Below are 24,153 nucleotides of genomic sequence, written 5' to 3' on the forward strand. Positions count from 1 at the left end.
ACATAGCAATGATTAGTTTTTGATTTAAGTTAACAAATTTTTGCAATGTGATGATTCGGATAGTATAATTGGAACCCTAAGAAGGACATGATAGATCATATGCAATGTACTTATTGAGAAAATGGAATGAATAATTAGAATTTTAGCTTACACTTAAATATCATGTGCTTTGCACTGTAGGACAGAAGATCTAGATGTATCCAGTATATTGTTACTAAACCTTAATGCAATACTGAAGTGGTGTACATCCAACAAACAGTTGGGACTCACGTTCTTATCCATTGTTTTACTTTATGTAGCTACCACAAAGAAAAGAAAAATGGACTGCAGAATTTAAACAGTTGGCTAGCCAATTTGACACAACTTTTCTTCTTCTTTTTTTTTTTTTCTGGTTTTTCGAGACAGGGTTTCTCTGTGGCTTTGGAGCCTGTCCTGGAACTAGCTCTGTAGACCAGGCTGGTCTCGAACTCACAGAGATCCACCTGCCTCTGCCTCCCGAGTGCTGGGATTAAAGGCATGTGCCACCATCGCCTGGCCTTGACACAACTTTTCAACTCAAAATATTTCACTGTCTTTGAAAATAATTTTGGATGGACTCAATGACAGACTTTTATAACCACAAATGACAAATTAATGAAAATCTGTTTCTCAAGTTTATTCCACGCATATATGTTTGGTTTCTACTTAATTCCGTCCAAATAACTTCTGTACTTCCTCTCAGTGGTCTCTGACAGAATCATATAGATGACCAAGAACTCAACGGCATTATCCAACACACTGTCCCTTCAGGGTTTTCCAAGAATGACCTGTCTACCATAGCAAGATTAGTTCATGAATCTGTAAAACCAGTAATTTCATCCCTCATCGCATCACTTACAAAAGCATTAGCATACAATAAAAAGATTCTGGAACAGGCAGGACTGGACAATGCAGGGTCCATGCAGGTCCCCATGGAAGAGTAATAAACAGAACATCGTTTTGCTGGGTGGATGATACAAAACCCCATGTGAGTGACAGTGGAGGAGGCAGCTGTCATTACCCACATGCAGAGTAGGGTTCTGTTTTGGATAACTGTAGAGAAGCACTTGAACCTCTGGCGTAAGGAAGGAGAAGGCATCGGAGGGGGCGGAGAGGCAGGGAAGAGTGTATACCACTGTGGGCTGGCTGCACCAGTCACGAAGAGGTCCAGAGACAAAATGAGGTCTGCTTACTTTCAATTACATGAATATATAGAGGTCTGTGAGTTCTTCCTCACCCTCCTGACCTGACATGGAAGCCTGGCACCCTAAAACAAGGTGAGCTTTTTCACCTGCTCCTAGGGCCCCTGCTGACGGACTGGCCCGTCGAGTTCAAGGCCAGAGCAAAGCATGTCCACACAGCAGTTGTGGGCAAGCCGACATCCTGCCTTTCTTGAAAGTAATGAACTATAACATAGGGATGGAAGACCCTCCAAAGGCTTAAACACCCCAGCCCTCAGAGCAAAGCTGGGCATCAGCTTCTGCAGTCCCTGCTCTTATTGCAGTGGGTCTTTCCCTCCTTATGTCCGTTGCATGTCTGTTCCCTCACCCCACTCAAGGTTTTTCTTTGTGATCTGATTTTGGCAGATTTGTCTGCAGCATTCCAGAATTCCTCAGCTGAGAACTGTTATGTCTCAGATTTTCTTTTTCCTTTTAGTTCAGCAACTGGTCAAAACAAACAAAACAAACAAACAAAAAACATCCGAAGACCATCAATACCCTAAGACTGTAACTAGGCCTGCTATGAAGCACAGGAAAGACAGAAAACCCACTCGAGAGCGGGTCAGCTTGTAAGAGAACGGATCCCCAGTCCATCTCCAGCACCACCTGAGATGCGGTTTGTCAGTTGACCCACCAAGTCCTGGAAATCCAGAACCTTACACCATCCTCCACTGCGGCGCTACCATCCTGCCGTCCTGTCCCAGAAGCCCATGGTAGACTCTGGTTGTGGGGAGTGTTCTAACAAAACCATCAATTGGCACCATCAGACACGCCCTCACTCCATCCCTGACTGCAGCCTCCGGCGTCCCAGCCAGTAGAGCACAGCAGCTCCAAGGCGGCTTCTCCCGCCCTCCCACCCAGCCCAGGTCCGCTCCCTCCAAGACGGACCCACAGCCCGCACAGTGCTTCAAACTAAACTGCACCCTGGACCAACCTCCATGTCAGAGACGCAACAGGAAAGCACAGCAGGCGGGACTCTCGCCCAACTTTGGAGAAATACCACACTTTCAGACAGAATGAACAAGTACAGTTTCCGGAGCGGGCCCCTGTGACGTCACAAAGGACCAGAGACTACGTTTCCCACAAGTCTGCGCGAAGGAATTCCGGAAATCCTGGTGTGGCGATTTCTTTGGTTACCGTTTTTTGGCAACCCGCAGTAGAGAAAGGGAGGAAGAAGCCGGGTTTGCAAGAGAGCCTTGGGGAGTGAGGCTGGCGTTTACTGCCAGACCCACAACACGAGCTGGGTGAATGTGAGTGGAGCCTTTGACAGAAATATTAGGTTTACAGGTCATTTCTGATCCATGTGTTTTGATTTTAATCTTCGTACATCCTGGAAAAAAAATCACGCTGACTCAGTTTTACTTTTAAACAACGAAACGAGACGTTAATGCTGAAATGCGAATTTCTTCTTTCTTCTCTTTTGATTTTGGTTATTTTTTCGAGACAGTGTTTCTCTGTGTAATCCTTGCTGTCCTGGAACTCGCTCTGTAAACCAGACTGGTCTCCAGTTCTATATCTAGACGAAAAGGAGAAAAACAGATGAACTATCTTACGGTAAAGCCCTTGTGTATAATGGAGGCTTCCGTGTATGTAAAGCTATCAGCAGGACTATGAAACTCATTGTTGAAAAGCATAAGCTCCCGTGAGATATTCTACAAATGGAGAAAGTTGCATGCTTACAGTAAATGAAGAATTCATGATAGATGTGACCCTCGTCCAGGACCAGAAGGTTGCTGTAATTCTCCACAATCACACCCCTGTAAAAATTTCACTGAGCAGGACCCAGGCATTCCCACTCCTCTGCAGAAAAATACATGACCACATCTCTGAGTGACAATGATTCCTAAAATCAAGATAAATGAACAAAAAACACACATTAAACTATCAATAAATGAATATAAAAAAATCACACCTCTGTGGATAAAATTACAGGTTTTTCCGAGGATGAAAGGGGAGCTGGAAGTGTTTCTGAGATAGGTCACATATTATAGATACTTCTGATGTGGCCACTAATAGGTTTTCTGGTCACCAATAATAGGTTTCTCTACAAATGCGGTAAGCCAGACCAAGCTGAATTGAAAAAGAATAACAGTTTTATTTGAACAAAACAGCTCCTGGGGAGGTACAGCAGTCCGGGAGATGGAGGCTGGAGAAGCCGTGTGCACAAACAAAAGCAGGGAGACTTTTTAGGTTGTAGGCAATGGGTGATGCTGCATTGGTCACAGGCTAGGGTTGTGCCCAACTATGGCCAAAAACTGAGCACATTAGGAGTGGACGTGGGCAGCTGGTAACTTCAGGAGAGGAAGCTACAGTAGCTGCCAAGAATTTAGAACTGGGCTTTTTGGCACCTTTCTTTGTTCAGTGGCTTTCTGAGTGGGTGGGGTCTGGAGAGAGACAGAAATGGGGCTCTCCAAAGGCAAGCTGGAGGTTCCAACTAAACAGCCACATCATCTCACACTGGACCTGTCTTCAAGAGAATGACAAACAATACTATAAATTTATATCAGTATTGGAGTTTTAAGAAAGATAAGAAGAAAAATGAATTCATCCACAGGAACATAAGCATTTTCTATGGTATGCTTATAATATATAGTACGTATATTTATGACAGTAGACACTCCTTGTCAGTGAAGAGGCACTTCACTCCTAATACATGCAATCAGGATTGCAATTAAAGCACAGATTGTGATGCAGCAATTCTAGGCAGAGTTCTGGGCATCTGGCCTCCAATTTCATGTAAACAACATGAAAAGCTAAAGAAGACTGCACACTGATGTACAATAACACAATACTGGCCACTTCAGTGCTACATTCTCACAGTGGCTCGTGGAATAAATTAGGTAGAAAGATAGTCCTGAGAGGTATAGTTAAGCTGATAAATTCTTTTTTTTAAAGCTGATAAATTCTTAATTTTAACATCAGAGGGGTCTCAAGTAAATAATGATTCCCCTCAAATTTGTAGAAAAGCAAAGAGAAGCCTAATTGAAATACAGAAGTAGAAAACAAATAATGAAAATAAAGACAGAATGTGAAATAGAGACTTAAACAATACACAGAATTGACTAAACATTTGGTTTTTTAAAAGGGTAAGATTATCGAACTCATAGCCAAGCTAACATGTTAGGCCTCAAACCTGAGACAAATGGCCAACTGAGGTACCTATTTAATTGGCCACCAGGTTCATCCATCATCCCTAAGTCCCTACCTCTTACAGGCTATAGCTGGCACACCCAACCCTGCCCCACTTCAGCCTCTACCTTAACTCTCTAGCCCAGGAACTGGGCTGCCTTTCCCCCAGGTGCCCTTCCCTATATAAACTAACCATTTTGCTTATCTGGCCTTTTTTCTGTCTACTCATTATTCTGTCTACTCGAATCTCTCTTTTCTCCCTCCCTCCCCTATCTCCTTACATGCGTGTTTCAGGTTCACGTTCATTGTTGCATGAGTTCTAATTGTCTTAATAATAACAACCTGGAGCCAGATATTGGGGTAAATGCTGAAAGATCAGAGACAGAAAGGAACAAGTCACAGCCAGCTCTTACTTTGCTAACTTTTCAGCTGAAAAGGACTGAATTATTGTTCTATCACACCTTATATTCTCCGCCCAGACATATCACGTTTTGTCTGTCTGTACAGACCACCAGACCTCTATGGTTAACTAGTGGCTAGCTCTGTCCTCTGATCTTTAGGCAACTTTGTTAGAGTACAAAGAAGATATCACACTTCCCCTTTTTTATCTAAAATAAAAACGGTTATAAGGAAAACTATATACAATAAGAACAATAACTATATACAATATATATGGACAGTAAATACATCAATAATATCTAGTCCATTAGCAATTGACAAATTCAGAGAAAATACTCTATATCTATACTATCTTGTTGAGTGAGAAAAGTTATTCCTAATTCACTTTCTAATTTAACTTGCATTACCAACATTGTCTTTTAATATCTCTCAACCTTAAATGCTTTACACCTCTTTAGTGAGTTTCTTTTCTGAATCTGGTAACAAGGAAAACTATAACTATAAAGTCTTCAACTTCATCAGAGAAGGAAATATTACCTGAGTAGGCAGGAAGTGCAAGCAAGCAACTTCCAAAAAAAAAAAATGTGAGAGATGACAGAAATAGCTGGCTGCCTGGATAGTCACCCAAGTTCCCTCTGCAACATTATGGCATCTTTGGCCTACAGGCCTAGCATATGTGACGGACCTTTCTGTGAAGCAGGATATTCCGAAGGGCTGTCTTACATTGTCTTTACAAAGTTCGGCAGTCACATTCTTTTGTGTCCTGCTTGTCCAATTATGACAGTATACTCTCAGCAGTCGAGGCAAAGGCATTTCTTGCCCAGTGGCTAACTTTAGCCAAAAAGAAAGTAAACCCACGTGGAGTTTCTTCAATGTCCACCGTCTTCTCTGAAGTAGATTGGTGCTGCCCGGAACAGACGTGTCTCATTGTCATAAAATAAGAAAGAACCTGTTGGTGTGGGAAGTCCTTCTGTACATGTGTTGCTTTTGTTGGTGAGTGACTAAAGAATCTGCCTGGGCCTGTGATAGTAGAGCAGTGCTAGGTGGGGAAAACTAAACTGAATGCTGAGCGAGAGAAGGTGGAGTCAGAGAGATGCCACGGAGCAGCCAGAGGGGAAATGTGAGCCACCAGCCAGAATCTTGTCGGTAAGCCACAGCCACGTGGCAATACATAGATTATAGTCAAAGATTTAAGAGTTAGCTAGCAAATACACTTAAGTGATTGGCCAAGCAGTATTAAATAATATAGGTTCTGTGTGCTTATTTTAGGTCTAAGCTGCCGGGAACAAACAAACGGCCTCCTACAACAACCTATGCTATTAAATGCCACATTCTGTAGATCTCTGAAGTGTTTGAAGATGACCTGTCTATCTAAAATATGTTTGACCTTGAAAACTTACCTAATATGAGTACAAGTTCAATTATAATAAGTGACTGACTACAAACCTGCATTTCCTAATTACTCTTAATAGTTGGCAATAATAACTTTGATGTTTTACAAATTTGCATTATATTGTTAAATGAGCTGTATAGGTACAAAACCTTGAACAAGATTATAAATGTCTGTAAGTATGTTCTAACAAAAATAACCTTAAATTTATATCAATATACAAAGATCCATATCAATATAAAATATTTAAAACAAGTAATTGTTTTTTGGTTTAAAGGTAGATTCAATAATTCACCATTTCATCCAGCTTCTATATCCTCTCTTTCTTTTCAGAGTAGATTCAATAATCGACCTTTATATCCTATCGTATCTTCATCCCCCTCTTTTTCTTTTCAAAACAAGGACTCTGAATCTAATCTCCTTTGTTAAACTTTTTTCCTGACTGATAACAATAACAATTTGTAACAAATCTTCCTAAACAATGACAAATATCCATAACACAATAAAAGACCAAAAAGCACATACCCCACCACTTGGAAATGTAGGCCTTGTGTTCTTAAAGTTACTTCCTTCTGCCTGGGGGCAGTGACATCTTTAGGGAATCCTGAAAAGAAAAATTTGTGTTAAATGTCAAATCCTGGGAGAGGTAGCTATACCATTTGTTTTTCAGTCTCTGCATAATGGGAGAATGGAGGGCTTGTCTCAAGTTCTGGCAAGAGTAGTTTGTGAGACTGGATCATCTCAGCTTATTATCTCAAAATTGTACTGAGCAGTTTGTATTCCAAAGTTGAACTTCAGGTGGTGTTTTTAGCTTAGTGTTGTTATCATAGTCCTGGTGGAATCACCATTTTGGGCCCCATCATCCTTTTGGAGAATTCAAAGGTCACTGTTAGGCATGGTCTTGGTTCACTGCAGAAAACGTCAACATTTTCAACATTTTAAATGTCATAAAAAGCAGATCTTAAAGAGGTTAAAGGATCAATATTTGTTATACACATCCAGAGCAGAAAAACGTAATTCCTATTTACCTGATAGGGACTCAAACCTGAAATCATGTATAGGAAGCTAGATGAAGCCTTTTTCTAGAATTACTTAGTACTCTAGTGACCATTAATATCATGGCAAAAAGTTTAATATATATACACACATGTACATTAGTCTTAGAAACTTTGAGATGATATTTATACCTTAAGAAAATTTGTCAAAGACTCAAAATAAAACCACAAGATTGTAAGATTAGTGTCAATAAAACAGTGCCCAAATTTTGGAGGGTTTTTTTGTAAGTCTTCTGAATGGGACAGAGATTTTGGATTTTACTTTAATAAGCATGCTTGGTTTAACAGGAGGAGAAAAGCACACTCCAACTCTAAAGTCAGCTTTAATTTATAATTAGACTGCAACCATAAAAAGACCATTTTCATTATGTGCCTGTAGAGAACAGCAGAAACAAATATTTGGGAAGATTTTTGAAATTTTATCCTGTTAGACATATGTTATTATAATAGGACAATTTACTCTTTTTTGCGGGGTGGGGGGTGACACATTACCTTTGGAGAATTCGTCCTTTTTCTTCAAATGTCTCAGTTGTCCAGTGGTGTTTAGATTCCTTAACTGGAGGCTTTCATTCTCCTGAAAAGGCAGAAATTAAAACACTTCCCCAATCCTAATTTTGGGAAGGGTCCCTTAAGATAAGTTATACCTGATCAATTGAAACACATTTGTTAGTTTTATAGGTTAGTTTAGACTGAATGGTCATGCTGTTTGATGAACTATCATCCCTTCTAATTAAGAGGTGTTTCTTTTCAAATCAAATCTTTATCAGTTTTGATGGTATCCATAGCTTTTCTTCTCCTGTGGACACAAAAATCCCTTCCCCAATGTAACAAATGTCCTAGTTTCCATTCTGAAGTCAACACATCTTTAAAGTATACAGGTTTATTTAGTTCTATAATTTTTTCTAGTAGCCAATGTCTCTCTGCAGCTGTTGTTCCTTTCTCACTAGCATTTGGAAAATTCAAATTCAGTAAGCATTATATAATCTATTTCTGGGGGTCCTTATTACCCCTTTCTGTTTAGTATATCCTTTAGAGTTCAATTTGATCTTTCTATACCTTCCTGTCCTGTAGGATTGTGTGGTATACATGTAATATGCTTTATATTGTACAAAACAAAAAACTGTTGCATTTTACTAGAGTCATATGCTGAAGCATTGTCGGTCTTAATTTATTCAGGTATTCCCATGATGGCCATAACGTCTAATAAATGTGTGATTACTGAATTGGCCTTTTCTGAGCTCAAGGCAGTTGCCCATTTAAAACCTGAATAAGTGTCAAAGGTGTGGTGTACATATTTTAATTTTCGAAATTCTACAAAGTGGAACACATCCATCTGCCATATTTCATTCCTATTAGTACCCTTTGAGTTACTTCCTGCTTGTAGTGGAGTTTGCTTGTATAAAGAACAAGTAGGACATTTCCTTATAATTTCTGTGTATGAGGCCAAGTGATAAAAAAATCATTTTTAAACCTTTGCTACTGACATAATGTTTTTTACAAAATTCTGAGGCATCCAGCATGTTTCCTATCAATAGTTGATCAATTTCTTCATTACCTTGTGCTAGAGGGCCTTGTCGACCCTTGATCAGATTCAGTTTCTCCTGAATTTTTTGTTCTCTTCTATAGCTGTTCTATTATTACAGAGCAGTATTTTTTTTTAAACAAAAGGCATTAGGTTCTTTAATTGCTCTGGAAAAAAGTTTCCTCCAGGATGACAGGAAATGACTGAACCGAATTTGGCATGGTGACCTGCAGAATCCCCATAAGGCGTTTCCTGATGGCAAAGGGTCACCATGACTGTCCCTTGTTAATCTACATACATTAGTCCAATGCCTGCCCTTGGCATGTCTTCTGCATAATCCAGACGGGAGGGGCACTCTGTTTGAATTATGTTTAGAAAAAAACATTGCTTCTAAGAATGCACTGTTTAAAGTCCCTTTTTAGGTGACCATGTTTACCCAATTGAAACACTTGACATTTTGATTTTTCTTCAAACCTCTCAAAATCACCCTTTCTAAGTATCATCATGGTCATGAGATTCAATATTGATTTTATCTCTGATCCATTCTCCAAGAGTGCTGATCTTGCCTTTAATAGCCTAATTACCCTTTTGCATTGTGCATTAGCATTTTCAAAAGCCAGAGATGCAATTATTATTTCTCTAGCTTCTGAATTTAGCATGATTCTATTTTCTGTTGAAGTCAATCTTTCTAAGAAATCCATGAAGGTTTCCTTTGAGCCCTGTATAACTTTAGTAAACAGTTCAATTTTCTTTTCTACTTCTCCAATTCTTTCCCAAGCATTCAAGCTGCTGCACAGCATAAATCCAGGGCATAAATCAGTAAATCAGCATAATCTCCCTCTCCAATAAGTTGATGTTGGGAGGTTTCCAAACCTTTAGCCCTACTTAATTGTTCAATGGTCTTAGCCTCAATTTTCCACCATGCCCTCCACTGTAATTGAGGAGCAGTCTCTAAAACTGCTGTAACCAATTCTTTCCATTCTTGGGGGATAATTCTATTGCAAATTGACCATGAGTTTGATAGTTGTTTCACAGAAGGTGAATACATGCCATATGAGACTATAGCTTCCTTGAATCTCCTTAAAGCTAACATTTCCAAAGGAGCCCATTTAAGTCTTGCATACCGTTGGGGATATTTATTACTTTCCAGTTGTTCTCTAAGGTGACTGGATAAATTAAAATTGGTTATTTGAAAATCCTAGGCTGTTCCTCTCTAACCTTATAATGCAACACTGAAATTGGTTCTCCATTAAATTCCTCTGTCTGGATCTTAATATCTCTATAATCTGTTTTAATAAGTTTTTCTAAGGACTCAACTTGGCACTTATATCAATGAACTCTTCTAGAGAGGAAGCAAGAATTATCAAACCAACAATAAAGATTAACAAAATGATAATTAATAATATGTCAATCACAGTTAAAATGATTATTCCTCCATTTAATTATCCAAATTTTAAAGCATCCATAATAATACAGAGACCTGATGCCCTCCAAGGTAATAGTGTTTCCCATTTTCTAATGTGGGAAAAAAAAACTCTAACTAATTCTTCCCCTTAAAAATTCCCAATTGTCTCACCAAATATGCCAACAATGACCGTGAACTGTGAGCTGTAGCATACCTGAGTGGAGAACAGAAGTGGTGAACAGTCTGGCTGAGGACAGCTGTAGCTGACAGTGGATAGCCATGTGCTGAGAGTGGCAGCCCAAGGAGAGGATTCAGGGAAAACCAACAACTCATGGGGAAGAAGGAGCTGTCTGTCTGAAATAAGCACATAGAATTGTGCAGAAGATGCACGTGTGGTGTGAGCTCCCTGAATGCATAGCCAGCCAGTCTAGGGTGGGTAAGTCCCATGGCATTTGGAGCCCAGGTGCTTCTGGAGTTTGGGTGGCAGCTGGAGAATGTTGTAAAGGGGCAACAACAGGAAAATCCCAAACTCACTCAGAGGCTTGGGAATAAAAGAAAATGTAGCTGGCAAGGCAGTGACTCAGGCAGGAGCCCCTGAGTGTGCGAGTGGCTGCAAAGCCACATGCAAGTCCCTTTGTCGTGAATTCATGTCGTAAAATTGGATGCCAATTGTTACATGACTTCTAATTGGTCTCAACAATAAAATTCCAGAGCCAGATATGAGGCAAATGCTGAAAGATCAGAGAAAGAAAGGAGAAGCCACAGTCAACTCTTACCTTGCTAACTCCAGCTGAAAAAGGGCTTAGCTACTGTCTCCTGCTTTGTATGCCCCTCTCCACCCACCCATATCACTTGCTGCCTGTCTTACAGAGCTCTGTGGTTAGCTGGTGGTTACCTCTGCCTAAATGACAGTATCCTGCAAGTCCAGGATACTCTGCCTTGAGCCTCAGCACCCACAACTCAGGACAGAGGAGGTTGATCCCATAAAGAAGAAGAAATAAAAACTAAGTTCTTAGGATATAAAATGAGCTACTTGGAATAAAGGAACTCTCATGGCTGTAGGGGTTAACATGCTCCCATCTTCTCTCAGATACTGCTATTCCTATATTTGTCATCCTTTGGCGTGGGAGGTCCTTCTGCCCATGTGTTGCTTTCATTGGTTAAATAAACTACCTTGGCCTCGTTGATAGGGCAGAACTTAAGGTGGGTGGGGAAGACAGAACTGAATGCTGGAAGGAAGAAAGGCGGAGTAGTGGAGAGACACCATGGAGCCACCAGAGACAGGCATGCTGAATACTGCCCGGTAAATACTGCCATGTGGTCATACACAGATTAATAGAAATGGGTTAAACTGAAATGTAAGAGTTAGCCAATAAGAAGTTAGAGCTAATGGGCCAAGTAGTGTTTTAATTAATACAGTTTCTGTGTGGTTATTTTGGGTGTAAGCTAGCCAGGCAGCCAGTACAAACAAGCAGGCCCCCTTTGCAACAATCCTTGAGATCAATTGTACATAAACTATCAGAAATAAGTGTTTATGCACAGAAGAGAGATGCTGGTTTTTAAGCAGAGAAGGGAAGATGTCACTCAGCTTTGTCGGCAGAAGCCACCCACACCCTCTGCCTTTTTAAAAACTTCAATAACTGATCATTATATGAGTGAGTATTAGGTGACAAGAATGAAGTCTTTATATTGTAATGGACACGGGGAAATGAATAATACAGACTGTTGAAGTGGATGCAGTAATAACAGGAGTGCAAGATTGAATAATGCAAGTATAAAGCTTGTTAGTGTTTTACCAAGAACTCAGTGAAAATACAGACATAGGAAATGTCAGTCTAACTTCATAGTATTTTAATGGGTTCCATCTTTTCAAAAGACAGATTAGCCTGCCACTCTTGCACCATCACAGGATATGCTTCCTACTGTAATCAACATCATTAGGACCACACAATGGAAACTACACAGTCTCTTACATTAGTGCTCAGGCTGTTGATTTTTAAAAATACTGTTCTTAGTTCTTAAGAATTTCATACAATATACTTTCCCATTTTTTATTTTTTGCACTTAAAAATTAAAAATGTCACTACATCATTTCCATCATTCTTCCAAGCTTTCAATATTCCTTCCTCTCAAATTTGTCTCTTTATTATTGTTACACACACACACACATACACACACAAATATATATACACAAATATGTGAATACAACATGCTGAATTCATTCAGTGTTATTAGCATATTCATGATTTCATAATTGACCACTTGGTATTGGATAACCAATTAGAAGGCAAGTTTCTGAGGAAGATTAATTCTTCCTCTCTCAGCAGTCATTAGTTGCTCCTAGTTCTTTGTCAGTGAGATTTCCCCTTCCATTTTAGCATGTCTTTTGGTATTGTCATTATTTATGTTTTATTTAGCCATCCATATTGTTATGGTACCATGGGTATTGCTTCCTGTCATTTCTAAGAGACACACACTATCAGCATTCTTCCTGGCTTTCCAATCCTTACAGTTTCCCACTCACCCATATTCACTAAGTCTCAGGCATGAAGGTTGTGTTGCACATGTGTGCTTCTGCACTTGTGTAGATGTGTGTTTATACACGTATGCACCTGTTGCATCTCTCCAGCAAATGTCTGTCACACACATAATTGGTGTCCAAAAAGGGACACAACAGAGACAATAATTTGGGGAGAAAAGAGTGCACAATGCTGGCTATGGGAGCAAGACATAAAATTGAGGATGATCAGGTTGAGGGGGAGCATCCAAGAACAGAATTAAAATACAGCCACCCTGTCTCATGTTGCCAACAGCTGCATAGTTGTACGGGGTAGTGAGATATGCAACTAGGGTCGAGCAATCAGGATTAGATGTGCCTATGGGAAGAATCCTCGAATGGCAATCTTTGCCTATGTGATATGGGGTGGCATGTCTGCTTGATGAATGGGGTCCACCACTCGAATATGGAGTTGTGGTGAAAACAGTTAAAAGGTCTAGAGTCAATGTTGCAGCTGCTGACTGTAAAACATAAGAGTTGAGATTTTTGGTAGGCAGCTGCAGAGGTTGCCTGGCTCATGTCATGTGTAATAAGAAATATATCTAAGGCTGCAATGGGAGCCAAGCAAGAAGTTCTCTGCTTAAAGGCAGAATTGCAAGAAGGGATTTGGAACAGCATCCTTTGCATTGGCCTCTGATCTGGCAAGTAAATTAGACAAAAGAAAGAACGAGAGAAGCATCTTGGCTTGCCCTTTCTTACAGCTTAGAGGCCAAAAGGAGAAGGTAAAAGTAACAGTCAACATCCCTCAGGTTCCACCTTTGTTTTTTTTTTTAAAAAAGGCGTAAACTGTGATCCAATACATAAATGGAAGTGAAGTCATGGCCAATAATGAAAGCAGTACAATCAGGAAATACTCAGCACTTGAACTGGAATCAGGAAAGACTTTTAAGTGAGAAATGAAACAATCTGTTAAGACCTGGCTAGTGAGGCTGTGGGGCATCTGAGTAGACAGGATCAGTCTGGCTGCTGCGGAAACAACCAGAGCAATACAACTACTCATCTTTCCTTAGGCAAAGGGTTCATAAGCTCTTACAATAGAGGGAAATTATCCCTCGTGGACTGGCTTAGTAGAGCCTGGTCACTCTATCTGACGTGCTCATAAACACCAGGGCTTGAGGACCATAGAGACTGACAGGCACTACCAAGGAACCCAGAAACAACAAAAGCTGTGTTTGAACCCTAATTTATTTGGAACATAAATAGAACTATGTTCACAGAGGACTTAAAGAAACAGGTTGATTCTTCACGGACCTGGAGACTCTATGCAGCTTTAGTGGTTTTGCTGAGTCTTTTGTTTGGGCAAGATCATTATAAGGTAGAAAGGCTTTGACACAGTTAATTGACTTAGGCCGACATGTAAATAGTGTTCATGAAGTGAGACAGCCACCGAAGACTAAGTGTGTCTAGTTATTCAAACACAGATGTAGCAAGCTTTGTTTTGAGTCAGATTTCTGGACCTTCACATCTATGTCAGCTGGTCTTAAAAAAAGAAAAGAAATAATCTTTCATATCCTATCAGAAAACATTGTACTAAAAGTAAAATAGAAAGATTAGCCTCAGAAAGTGGACAACTAATTGGTGACTATATATATATATATATATATATATATATATATATATATATATATATATATATATATTTCCATAAATAGTGGTCAGTGAATAAATCCCAGAGGAAGGCAGTCCTGAGAAGAAAGGTTACACTAAGATTCTTAATTGAATATGAGAGAGGTCTCAGATAAATAACTTACTGATACACCTCAAAGCTGGAGAAAAAAAGCCAAACTAAAATACAGATGTTAACATGAAATATAAACAATATATACTACAAATAATAAAAATGAAGCCTAAAATTCATGAACTGGAGATGTGAAGAACAGTATACTAAACAAATAGCAGAAAACATCACATAAGATAGAGAAGATTTTCCAATTCCTAGTAAAGCAACCAGAGAAAGACAGGGGATGATAGTGGAGGAGGGGGAAGAATGGAGGGAAAAAGAAAGGAAGGAAAGATGGAAGGAAGAAGGAAAACTGAGACCTAAATTAATGGAAGAAAAAAAGGGAGTTGTTACAACAGATTTCAATGGAATACAGAAAATCATCATAGAAGCCTTTGTAAACTTATTTTCCGAAAACTTTAGAAATGTTAGAAGAAATAAATACACTTCTAGATATATACAACTGAGTGAGCATAAAGCCAGAATATATAAACATCCCAACTAGTCCTATGGCAATAAGGGTACTGAAGCCGGAACTAAAAGTCTGACCACAGAGTAAAATCCAGGGTCAGAGAGATGTACTGCAAAATTCTACCAGGCTTTAAAAATCAAATGACACTATTTAAATTCTTTCATAAAATAGAAACAGAAAACACTAACAAGAAGAACAGAGATGAAATTACCAAGAAACAGAAGGAACTATCAAGCTAATTCTAAGGAACTGGTATAACCCATAATAACAAAATCAGAAACACACACACAGTGTAGGCGGAGTTTCCTGTCCGGACCTCTTGCTCCCAAATAACTGACACAGAGACTTTAATATTACTTCTCCCTCGACTCCGCCTTTAATCTCCATCGTTCACAGTTTGCCTTTCCCATCTAACTTTATCCTGTTCGGCTATTGGTCAGTCAGCTTGTTTACTAATCCAAATACAGCAACATATATTCATACAGTATAAAGGAATATTCCACAACGTGCACACACTCACACTCCAATACCATAGCACACCACTATCCATAATGAATATTTGGACACTCTTCCACACACACACAAAACCCTAAAAACTTCTCAAAGAATTTCACACTTAGATTGGAAATTACAACTAATAGGGTTTTATCTCCTAAGGTGGGTTGTCATATGTAAATCACCATACAATGCAGCATATTAATAGATATAAAGACAGAAATCACATGAGCGTTTCAAAAGATGCAGAAAACATACCTGATGAACTGCAAAGCACACTGAGGAAGAAACAGGAAAAGATGGAACATCTTTCAACAAAATGAAGGCAATGGATGATATTTGGATGGCCAACCTTTAGTAAGTAGGGGGAAGTAATGAACACAGTCCGTGGGAAATGTGGGGTGAGACAAGGGTTGCCTGTCTGGATTCCTACTGAATACTGTGCTCTAACTGTTAACTAGAGAATTAAGACAACAGAGAGAGAACAAAAGGACAAAAATTTGATCTGAAGTTAAACTATCCCTATATTTGGATGACATTATTCTTTATTTTAAAAACCGCATATACAGCACCAAAAACATATGAATCTGATACTTTCAGTAAAACGGGAGCTTACAAAATCAACATACAAAAATCATTAGCCTTTATATACACCAACAGCAGAATTTCTGAGGAAGAAACCAGGGGGAAAAATGTCCATTCATAATGGGAGATGAAGAAAGAAGGAGGAAGAGCAAGAGGAGGAGAAGGAGACCGAGGAAACGAGGAGGAAGCAGAAAGTTCCTACAGGAGCAGCCTCAACCACGGTGATGCAGAGTTCTCTCTGTTTTGTTTCTAAGTCATGCTCTCACTACGTAGCCCTGGCAGGCCTGGAACTACTATTAGCAAAAATTTAAAATACTGAAAACAGTTACTAGAGGAAGACATAAATGGCAGAAAGATAGCACATGTTCATGGACTGGCAGAGCTCACATTCTGAGACTGGCAATACTGGGAAAAGCTATCTACATACTCAGGGAAATCCACAAAATTCCGATGACAGTCATCATAGGACTAGAGACAAAAATAACTAATTTGGAAACACAAAAGACAACAGACAACACAGTTTATACAGAAAGAATAGTCAGAGGTCATTACCTGACCTCAAAATATATAACAAAAACATAGTGAAAAAAACTGCAAGGTACTCATACAAAAAGAAAAAAAAACAGTAACAAAAACAAAACAAAAACCCACCTATATAAACGAATGTAATGTACAGTGAGATACAGACTTTTAACCAATATGGCAAAGAACTCTTAAATTTTTTTTACAAAAATGTCAAAACCATAGCCTTTTCAAAAATTACAGGTGGCAAAACTAGATATGCAGTGGTAAAAAAATGAAATTAGATCTGTGTATTTCATCCTATAAAAATCAGTCGAGTGGTGGTGGCACATGCCTTTAATCCCAGAATTTGGGAAGCAGAGGAAGGTGGATCTCAGTGAGTTCGAGGCCACCCTGGTCCACATAGGAAGTTCTCGGACAGCCAAGACTGTTACACAGAGAAACCCTGTCTTAAAACAACAACAAGAAAGAAAGAAAGAAAGAAAGAAAGAAAGGAAGGAAGGAAGAAAGAAAGAAAGAAAGAAAGAAAGAAAGAAAGAAAGAAAGAAAGGAAGGAAGGAAGAAAGAAAAAGTAGTTTGATGATAAAATAACTGAATATTAAAAATCCAAGTAAGTGCTAGGCAGTGGTGGTGCACGTCTTTAATCCCAGTACTTGAGAGGCAGAAGCAGGCAGATCTCTGTGAGTTACAGGCCAGTCTGGTCTAGACAGTGAGTTCTAGGACAGCCCTGGCTACACACAGAGACCCTGCCTCAAAAAACAAAAATTAAAACAAAAAGTGCCGAAAAGTTTTATAAACATTAATACCACATTTGCACCAACAGGAATACCACATGTGGTCACCAAAATTCTGCAGACAAAGAAAAATATCTTGGTAAGTACTTTTTTACTGTTACTACATCTGGGCGGGGGGGGTGTAAGTAAAGAATTGGTTCTTGGAAAAGAATGAAGTCATCAGACGGGCAAAAAGGATGACAGGGAAATGGGAGCAAAAGATTATGGCGATTAGCATTGACTAACGAACTGCACCTTTTCTTCGGCTTGCAGCCTTAGTTCTTCCTTTGCTGTGATAAAACACCCTTACTTGAGTAATGTCAGGAGACACCATTAACTACTGCTCATGGTACACGGGCAATGATTTTATTGGTGACTTTTCTGTTTTGATTAAACAAGGAATGATATCACTTTACAGTACAGAAGGGATCAAAGTTCATGATGGAGGGTGGGCATGAGAGCGAGCTACGCGGTGGCTGACGTGGGAAGCTGGAAGCTCACATACTCAATGGCACGCAGGATGCAGAGAGAGCAAACTGGATGTGGAGGGAGCTTCTAATTCTCAAAGTTCACCTCTAGTGATCTGCTGCTCCTGAGCCTCCCCAGGGCCACCAACCCGGGGAACAAATGTTCAAATGCCGAACACTACAGGACACATTTCTCATTCAAACCATGACACTCTGAATCATGGTGAGACAGTTAGGGCAGCAGGCGCTGCAGCAGCTGCTCGGGTCGTCGCAACAGTCAGGAAGCAGAGGAAGAGAGGTGAACAGCTGTTCTCAGTTCACTTTCTCTTTTTATACAATCCAGGATCCTAGTCCTCCCACGATCACCAGGTCTGACCACAACCTGAAACACAAACGCACAACCTGAACTTTGCCAAGACCGATCAGAATCAGGGATGGATGAGTTAAAAATGAATTTCCAAACTCTCCACGTTTGTAAAGTTTCTCTGCAGAATAAATACTCTCTTAGACAACACCTTGCCACATTCGTCACTCACACTTGAAGGGAATCTCTTGAGCCCTTTGACGGTTCTTAAAGTCTGAAGGACAGTAAAACATCTTGCCACATTCTTCACATCTGTATGGTTTCTCTACAGTAGGAAGTGTTTTGTGTTTAATAAAGACTTAAAGGTTAATAAAGGTCAGGTTTCTCCTCAGAATGACCTTTTTTTTTTTTTTTAAAGACTGAAGTAAAGTTTTGACACATTATTTACATTTGTGGGGTTTCTCTCCAGTGTGAATTTACTGGTGTTTGCTAAGTGTTCAGCAAGTATAAAATACTTCTTCACATTCTTCCCATTTGTAAGGTTTCTCTTCAGTATGGAGTAATTTGTGCAGAGTCAGGTAGGAATGAGTAGAGAAGCCTTTGCCACACTCCTCACACTTGTAGGGCTTCTCTCCGGTGTGAATCCTCTGGTGTTTAGAACGTCCTGAGCGAGTACAGAAGACCTTCCCACACACTTCACACTTGTAGGGATTCTGAGAATGAATTCTTTGATGTTCCTTAAGGAGCGAAGGGTAGCTATATGATTTCCCACACTCGTCACACTTGTAGGGCTTCTCTCCAGAGTGACCAAGTCTGTGCCGCATGAGGTACGAATGAGTAGAAAAGGCCTTCCCACACTCCTCACAGCTGTAGAGTTTCACCTCAGCATGGATCCTCTGGTGTTTAGAAAGTTCCGAGCGAGTTCTAAACATGCTGCCACATATTTCACAGTTGTAGGGCTTCACTCCAGAGTGAATTCTTTGATGCTCCTTAAGGATTGAGGGATAACAAAATGTTTTGCCACATTCTTCACACTTGTATGGCTTTTCTCTCGAATGGCCTAATTTGTGCCGAATGAGGTAGGAGTGAGTAGAAAAGGCCTTCCCGCACTCCTCACAGCTGTAGAGCTTCACTTCTGCGTGGATCCTCTGGTGCTTAGAAAGGTCTGAGCTCGTTCTGAACATGCTGCCACAGACTTCACACTTGAAGGGCTTCACTCCAGAGTGAATAATTTGGTGTCCCTTCAGGTTTGAACGGTAATAAAACGTCTTCCCACACTCTTCACACTGGTAGGGTTTCTCTCCGGTGTGAATTCTTTGGTGCTGGTGAAAATATGTGGACCTACGAAAGGCTTTGCCGCATTCATTGCAGCGGTACGGTTTCTCTCCAGAGTGAATTCTTTGATGCTGCTTTAGGGTTGAGGGGTAGGAAAAGGCTTTGCCACATTCTTCACACCTGTAAGGATTTTCTGCAGAGTGAATTCTCTGATGTTGTTTAAGGAATGAAGGTAAATAAAAGGCTTTGCCGCATTCCTCGCACTTGCAGAGATTCTCTGCAGAATGAGTTCTTTGATGTTGCTTGAGCAATGAAGGGAAATAAAATGCTTTTGCGCACTCCTCACACTTGTAGGGCTTTTCTCCAGAGTGGATTTTCTTGTGGATATAAAGTGCTGAGCGGGTACTAAAGGCCTTGCCACACTCCTCACACTTGTAGGGTCTCTCTCCTGTGTGAATCCTCTGGTGGATAGAGAGTGCTGAGTGTGCGCTAAAGACCTTACCACACTCCTCACACTTGTAGGGCTTCTCCACAGGATGAATTCTCTGGTGTTGAATGAGGACTGAGTTCCAATCAAAGGCCTTGTCAAATTCTTGACATTTATAGGGCGTTCCCCCTAGTGAGGAAAAGTTGAGAAATGAATAAAATCTGAGCAACATTCTTTATATTTATAGTGCTTATCTTTAATATGGAGACTTACTTAAATTTCAAAGACAAATGAGAAGCTACATTTGAAAACCTATATTTGGTGTAATGAAATTCAGAAAGCACTGTAGTTGGAAATAATAAACTTCTACTGAAAGATGAAGACAAGAAAGAATGTAAAAATGAAATATTGAACATATTATCCACAGTTAAATGGCTAAGGAAATTGTACCATCAATAATAATAAAAACTTCCTAAGGACATATGCTAAGAGAAATAATTCTACCAGACAAACTGACCAGGCATGGAAGTACAGTGTATCTATGTTGTGTAGTCTCTGTTGCGCTGATAAAATATCAGGACCAAGGCCACTTACTTGAAGACTCGACTTAGACTTAAGGCTCCAGTCAGTGTGAGTCCATCAAGGAGGACCATGTGGAAGCAAACAGCAGGTGGGGTGGCTGGAGCCAAAGCTCCAGCTCATCCTGTGCCCAGACCAAGAAGCAGAAGAACAAAAGATGCCACGCCTCTCCTAAGTGAGAGAGACTGCCGTGCCTCTCCTCAGAGAGAGATGCGATGAAGCCACCCACCAGGTCAGACATGCTGAATCTTTCCCGGTAAGACACCATTCGTGGTGCTACACAGATTATTAGATATGGGTTAGTCAAGATGTGAGTAAGAGGCTGAAAATAATGGGCCAAGCAGTATTTAAAAGAATACAATTTGTGTGTTATTATTTCGGGTGTAAAGCTAACCATGCGGGAGCCGGGCAGGACGAAAAGCAGCCCTGCCCGCAGCCCCTCCACTACAGAATGGCGCCCAATGTGGATAACTGAATCCACACAAAGCCTGAGAAAGCTTGGGAAAGACTAGAGTAAAGCATGTTTTCCTTGATAACAGCAATTTTTCGGGTCTGGCAAGCAAGCACTCTCATCTAAGAGAGGCTTCCTGACTCAGCTTCAGCTGCAAAACATTGCAGCTCTTTTAAGAGGTTCAGCTACGAAACACTTAAATGCTGTTGATGAAAATTAACTGCATGCTTTTCGGCTTTCAGCTGTAGCAGGAAAAAAGCTGTGTCGTTTTAAAATGCCAGCTTTCTGGGCTGTCCTGCCAGGGCAAACTCTGACTCTTTCAAGCAGGCGGTCCTGACTATGGAGCTTTTGAGTGTTGTTTAACACTGTTGCAGCTTGCTTGCTGGCAAGGACCTTGAACCGCCAAAGAGTTGTGGTACCTCTGCCGTGAGGCAGAATAGCTAAGGAATGGGCTGGATCTAGCTGTCAAAGTCACGGCTTTAGTCCTACTGATATTGTTTAGTAAATTAAAGACTCATGTAGTCAGAAAAAGAGATATACAGTAAAAGAAAGATTCAAAGTCGAAGAAAATGTCAAAATGGTTTACAATGTGTTGAAAATATATGCAGGCTAAAGGTTAAAGTTCTTAAAAGTAAAAAAGAAAAGAGGAAGTAGTTTGTTGTGGTGGTACACACCTTTAATCTGAATGCCTGGGAGGCAGAGACAGAAAGATCTCTGTGACTTCAAGGTGTGGCAGGACACACCTTTAATCCGAATGCCTGGGAGGCAGAGACAGAAAGATCTCTGTGAGTTCAAGGTGTTGTAGCACACACCTTTAACCCCAGCACTGTGAGTACAAGGACAGCCTGGTTTATAGAGTTATTCCAGGACAAAGATATACAGAGAACCTGTCTCAAAAAAGTAAAAGAAAAAAAAAAAAGAATAGAGGTTAAAGTAAAGCCGCATAAAAATGGAAAATACAGAGAGAATCTTGATACTGTATGCTATTATGCTCTCTTTGAATTGTTTGAATGCTGAGGAAGAAGCAACAGCTGCTAAAAGATATTTGTTTATAAATGCTGCTGAACTAATCCAACATAGATATTTTGAAAATACCTTGACTTCAGAATTTGGATCTAAGGATATGATACTTTGGAAAAGAGATTCTTCTTTTGTTTTTACAGAAAATGAGAACCTATGGATTGCATCTATCCCAATATGGTATGATAGACCACGGCCTCCTGAAAGGTTGCTGTGAACAACTTCAGAAAATTACTTCACCCAACTGATGACTGAGATGAACCTGGCACACAGGTTACACCATGAAAGATCTGATTAACAGCATCCCCATTCAGCAGGAAGCAGTTTGGAGAGAAATAACTGCGCCCATATTCCCAAATATTGTTCATAAATGTTCTTTTACATTTAAAGGGGGAGATGATATAGATATGAATAATTTGCATTGGTATGGACTTTAAGGTCAATTTTGTTATATGTATATGTATTTCTGATCTTGATTAAGCTATTGTGATTGTGTAGTTCATTTTAAAATGTAATGTATAATTAGGAAATATAGGTTGTTAATGGATAATCATTGATAATAGTCAAGCTTATAGTCATGTTAGTTAGATTTTTCTAGATATATAGAGATATATTTTAGTTAAATAGGCATTCTTCATATCTTTCAAAGGCTACAGAATATGGCATTTTAAGTGTTTTAATAACTTAGGGTTTTTCATGACAATGAGACACATCTGCTCCTGGCAGCACCAATCTACTTCAAGAGGAAGATGGGGATCGAAGAGGCTCCTTATGGAGTTTGATAGCCATTTGGGCAAGAAACTGCTCTTGCCTGGACTGTTGCATAAACTGAACACAAAGAACCAGCAGAGAGAGGACTGCTGAACTTGCCTAATGGTGAGATGATTCTTTGGGGTTCCTGACTCATGAAAGAGTCTGCGAGACATTCTGCAGGACACAGAAGAAAGTGACTGAACTGTCTTTGAAATTTCCTGCTTCATGGGAAAGTCTGCTGGATACTGTGGGCCTATAGGTTTAAGATAGATGCCCCAACAATACAAAAGAACTTTGGGTGACTGTCCAGGCAGTGAGATGTCTCTATCATTTCTAGAGTTTGGAAATTGCATATTTCTTATTTACTTAGGTAATATTGTGTTCTTCTGGAGTCTTTGATGGAGCTGAAGAATAGATAGATAGTTATAGTTTTCCTTACTTATGATAAAAGATAAAGTAGATATAAATACCATAACTGTAATTCTTACTTGATAACTGTTGTTATATGTAATTTACTATGTTAAAGTTAAATCCTTTCTTTTTTGTTTAAACAGAAAAAGGGGAAATGATATGGGAGGGTCTTCTGTTTTAATAAAGAAACTGCCTTGGCCAGCCCTTAGTTGGGTGGAGTAGACAGAACAGGAAGAAGGAAGTGAGGTAGATGGCTCAATCAGATGCCACGCCTCTCCTAAGTGAGAGAGACTGCCGTGCCTCTCCTCAGAGAGAGATGCGATGAAGCCACCCACCAGGTCAGACATGCTGAATCTTTCCCGGTAAGACACCATTCGTGGTGCTACACAGATTATTAGATATGGGTTAGTCAAGATGTGAGTAAGAGGCTGAAAATAATGGGCCAAGCAGTATTTAAAAGAATACAATTTGTGTGTTATTATTTCGGGTGTAAAGCTAACCATGCGGGAGCCGGGCAGGACGAAAAGCAGCCCTGCCCGCAGCCCCTCACTACAAACAAACTAGCAGTAGAGGGAGGATTTGAACTCTGAAAGGACTTCAGCATAGCTCCTAGTTATGTGCTGCATCCAGCAAGGCTGCACCATCAACTGGGGACCAAGAGTTCAAATACAGGAATCCCATTCGACTACAGTGGCCACAACTGAGTATTGGATGTTGATTTTGATGGTCTTAAATTAAATGGACGTAGAATCACACAGTGTTAATCTTAAGAACAGAGTTTTAGTTTTGGAAGTTTGAAAGATTCATTTCCTAAGAAGTTTACCATCTATAACACTGTGAAATAATGGATTTCAAGAGACGAAGACAGTATGTTATGTTACATTTTCATAACAAGGAAATAAATTCCTAATATAGACTTGTGAAAAACTTTGAAATTCATGTATAAATGACAGACTTTTGCAAAAGGCAACATTATTGTCAATGAGTATATCATAAAGCTAGCCTATTTGGACTCATTCACGAGATAAAACAATTGAATAACGAAATATATAAGACATGAAAATATGAGATTCATATTTGCTCATGAAGTGGACATATACTGTACTGATGTTCATAGAGCTTAGCATTGGCCATTCCACTTACAGAAATACACAGGTTGCACATGAAGAAATAATTTAAGGAAACAATAAAGTAACACAGAAAA

At 39.8% G+C, this 24,153-nt stretch overlaps 1 protein-coding gene across 2 annotated transcripts in view; it reads right to left on the minus strand.

Moving 5' to 3' along the window:
- The window catches only part of LOC119810821 (zinc finger protein 58-like), a 42,622-nt gene that overhangs the window by 9,340 nt on the left and 9,129 nt on the right, over positions 1–24,153 (minus strand). The window contains exons 1-4 of one of the 2 annotated variants that reach the window (XM_038324484.1): positions 7,704–7,748; positions 6,682–6,760; positions 2,919–3,081; positions 2,173–2,754 (exon numbers count right to left, since the gene is read on the minus strand). In XM_038324484.1, the coding sequence (XP_038180412.1) occupies positions 2,173–2,178 (6 nt within the window). In that variant the 5' untranslated portion in view covers positions 2,179–2,754; positions 2,919–3,081; positions 6,682–6,760; positions 7,704–7,748. Of the gene's footprint in view, positions 1–2,172; positions 2,755–2,918; positions 3,082–6,681; positions 6,761–7,703; positions 19,925–24,153 lie in introns of those variants that run through there. The other variant, XM_038324486.2, reaches the window with a different exon arrangement.

This window comes from Arvicola amphibius, chromosome 3 (assembly GCF_903992535.2).
Source record: "Arvicola amphibius chromosome 3, mArvAmp1.2, whole genome shotgun sequence".
NCBI lineage: Eukaryota > Metazoa > Chordata > Mammalia > Rodentia > Cricetidae > Arvicola > Arvicola amphibius.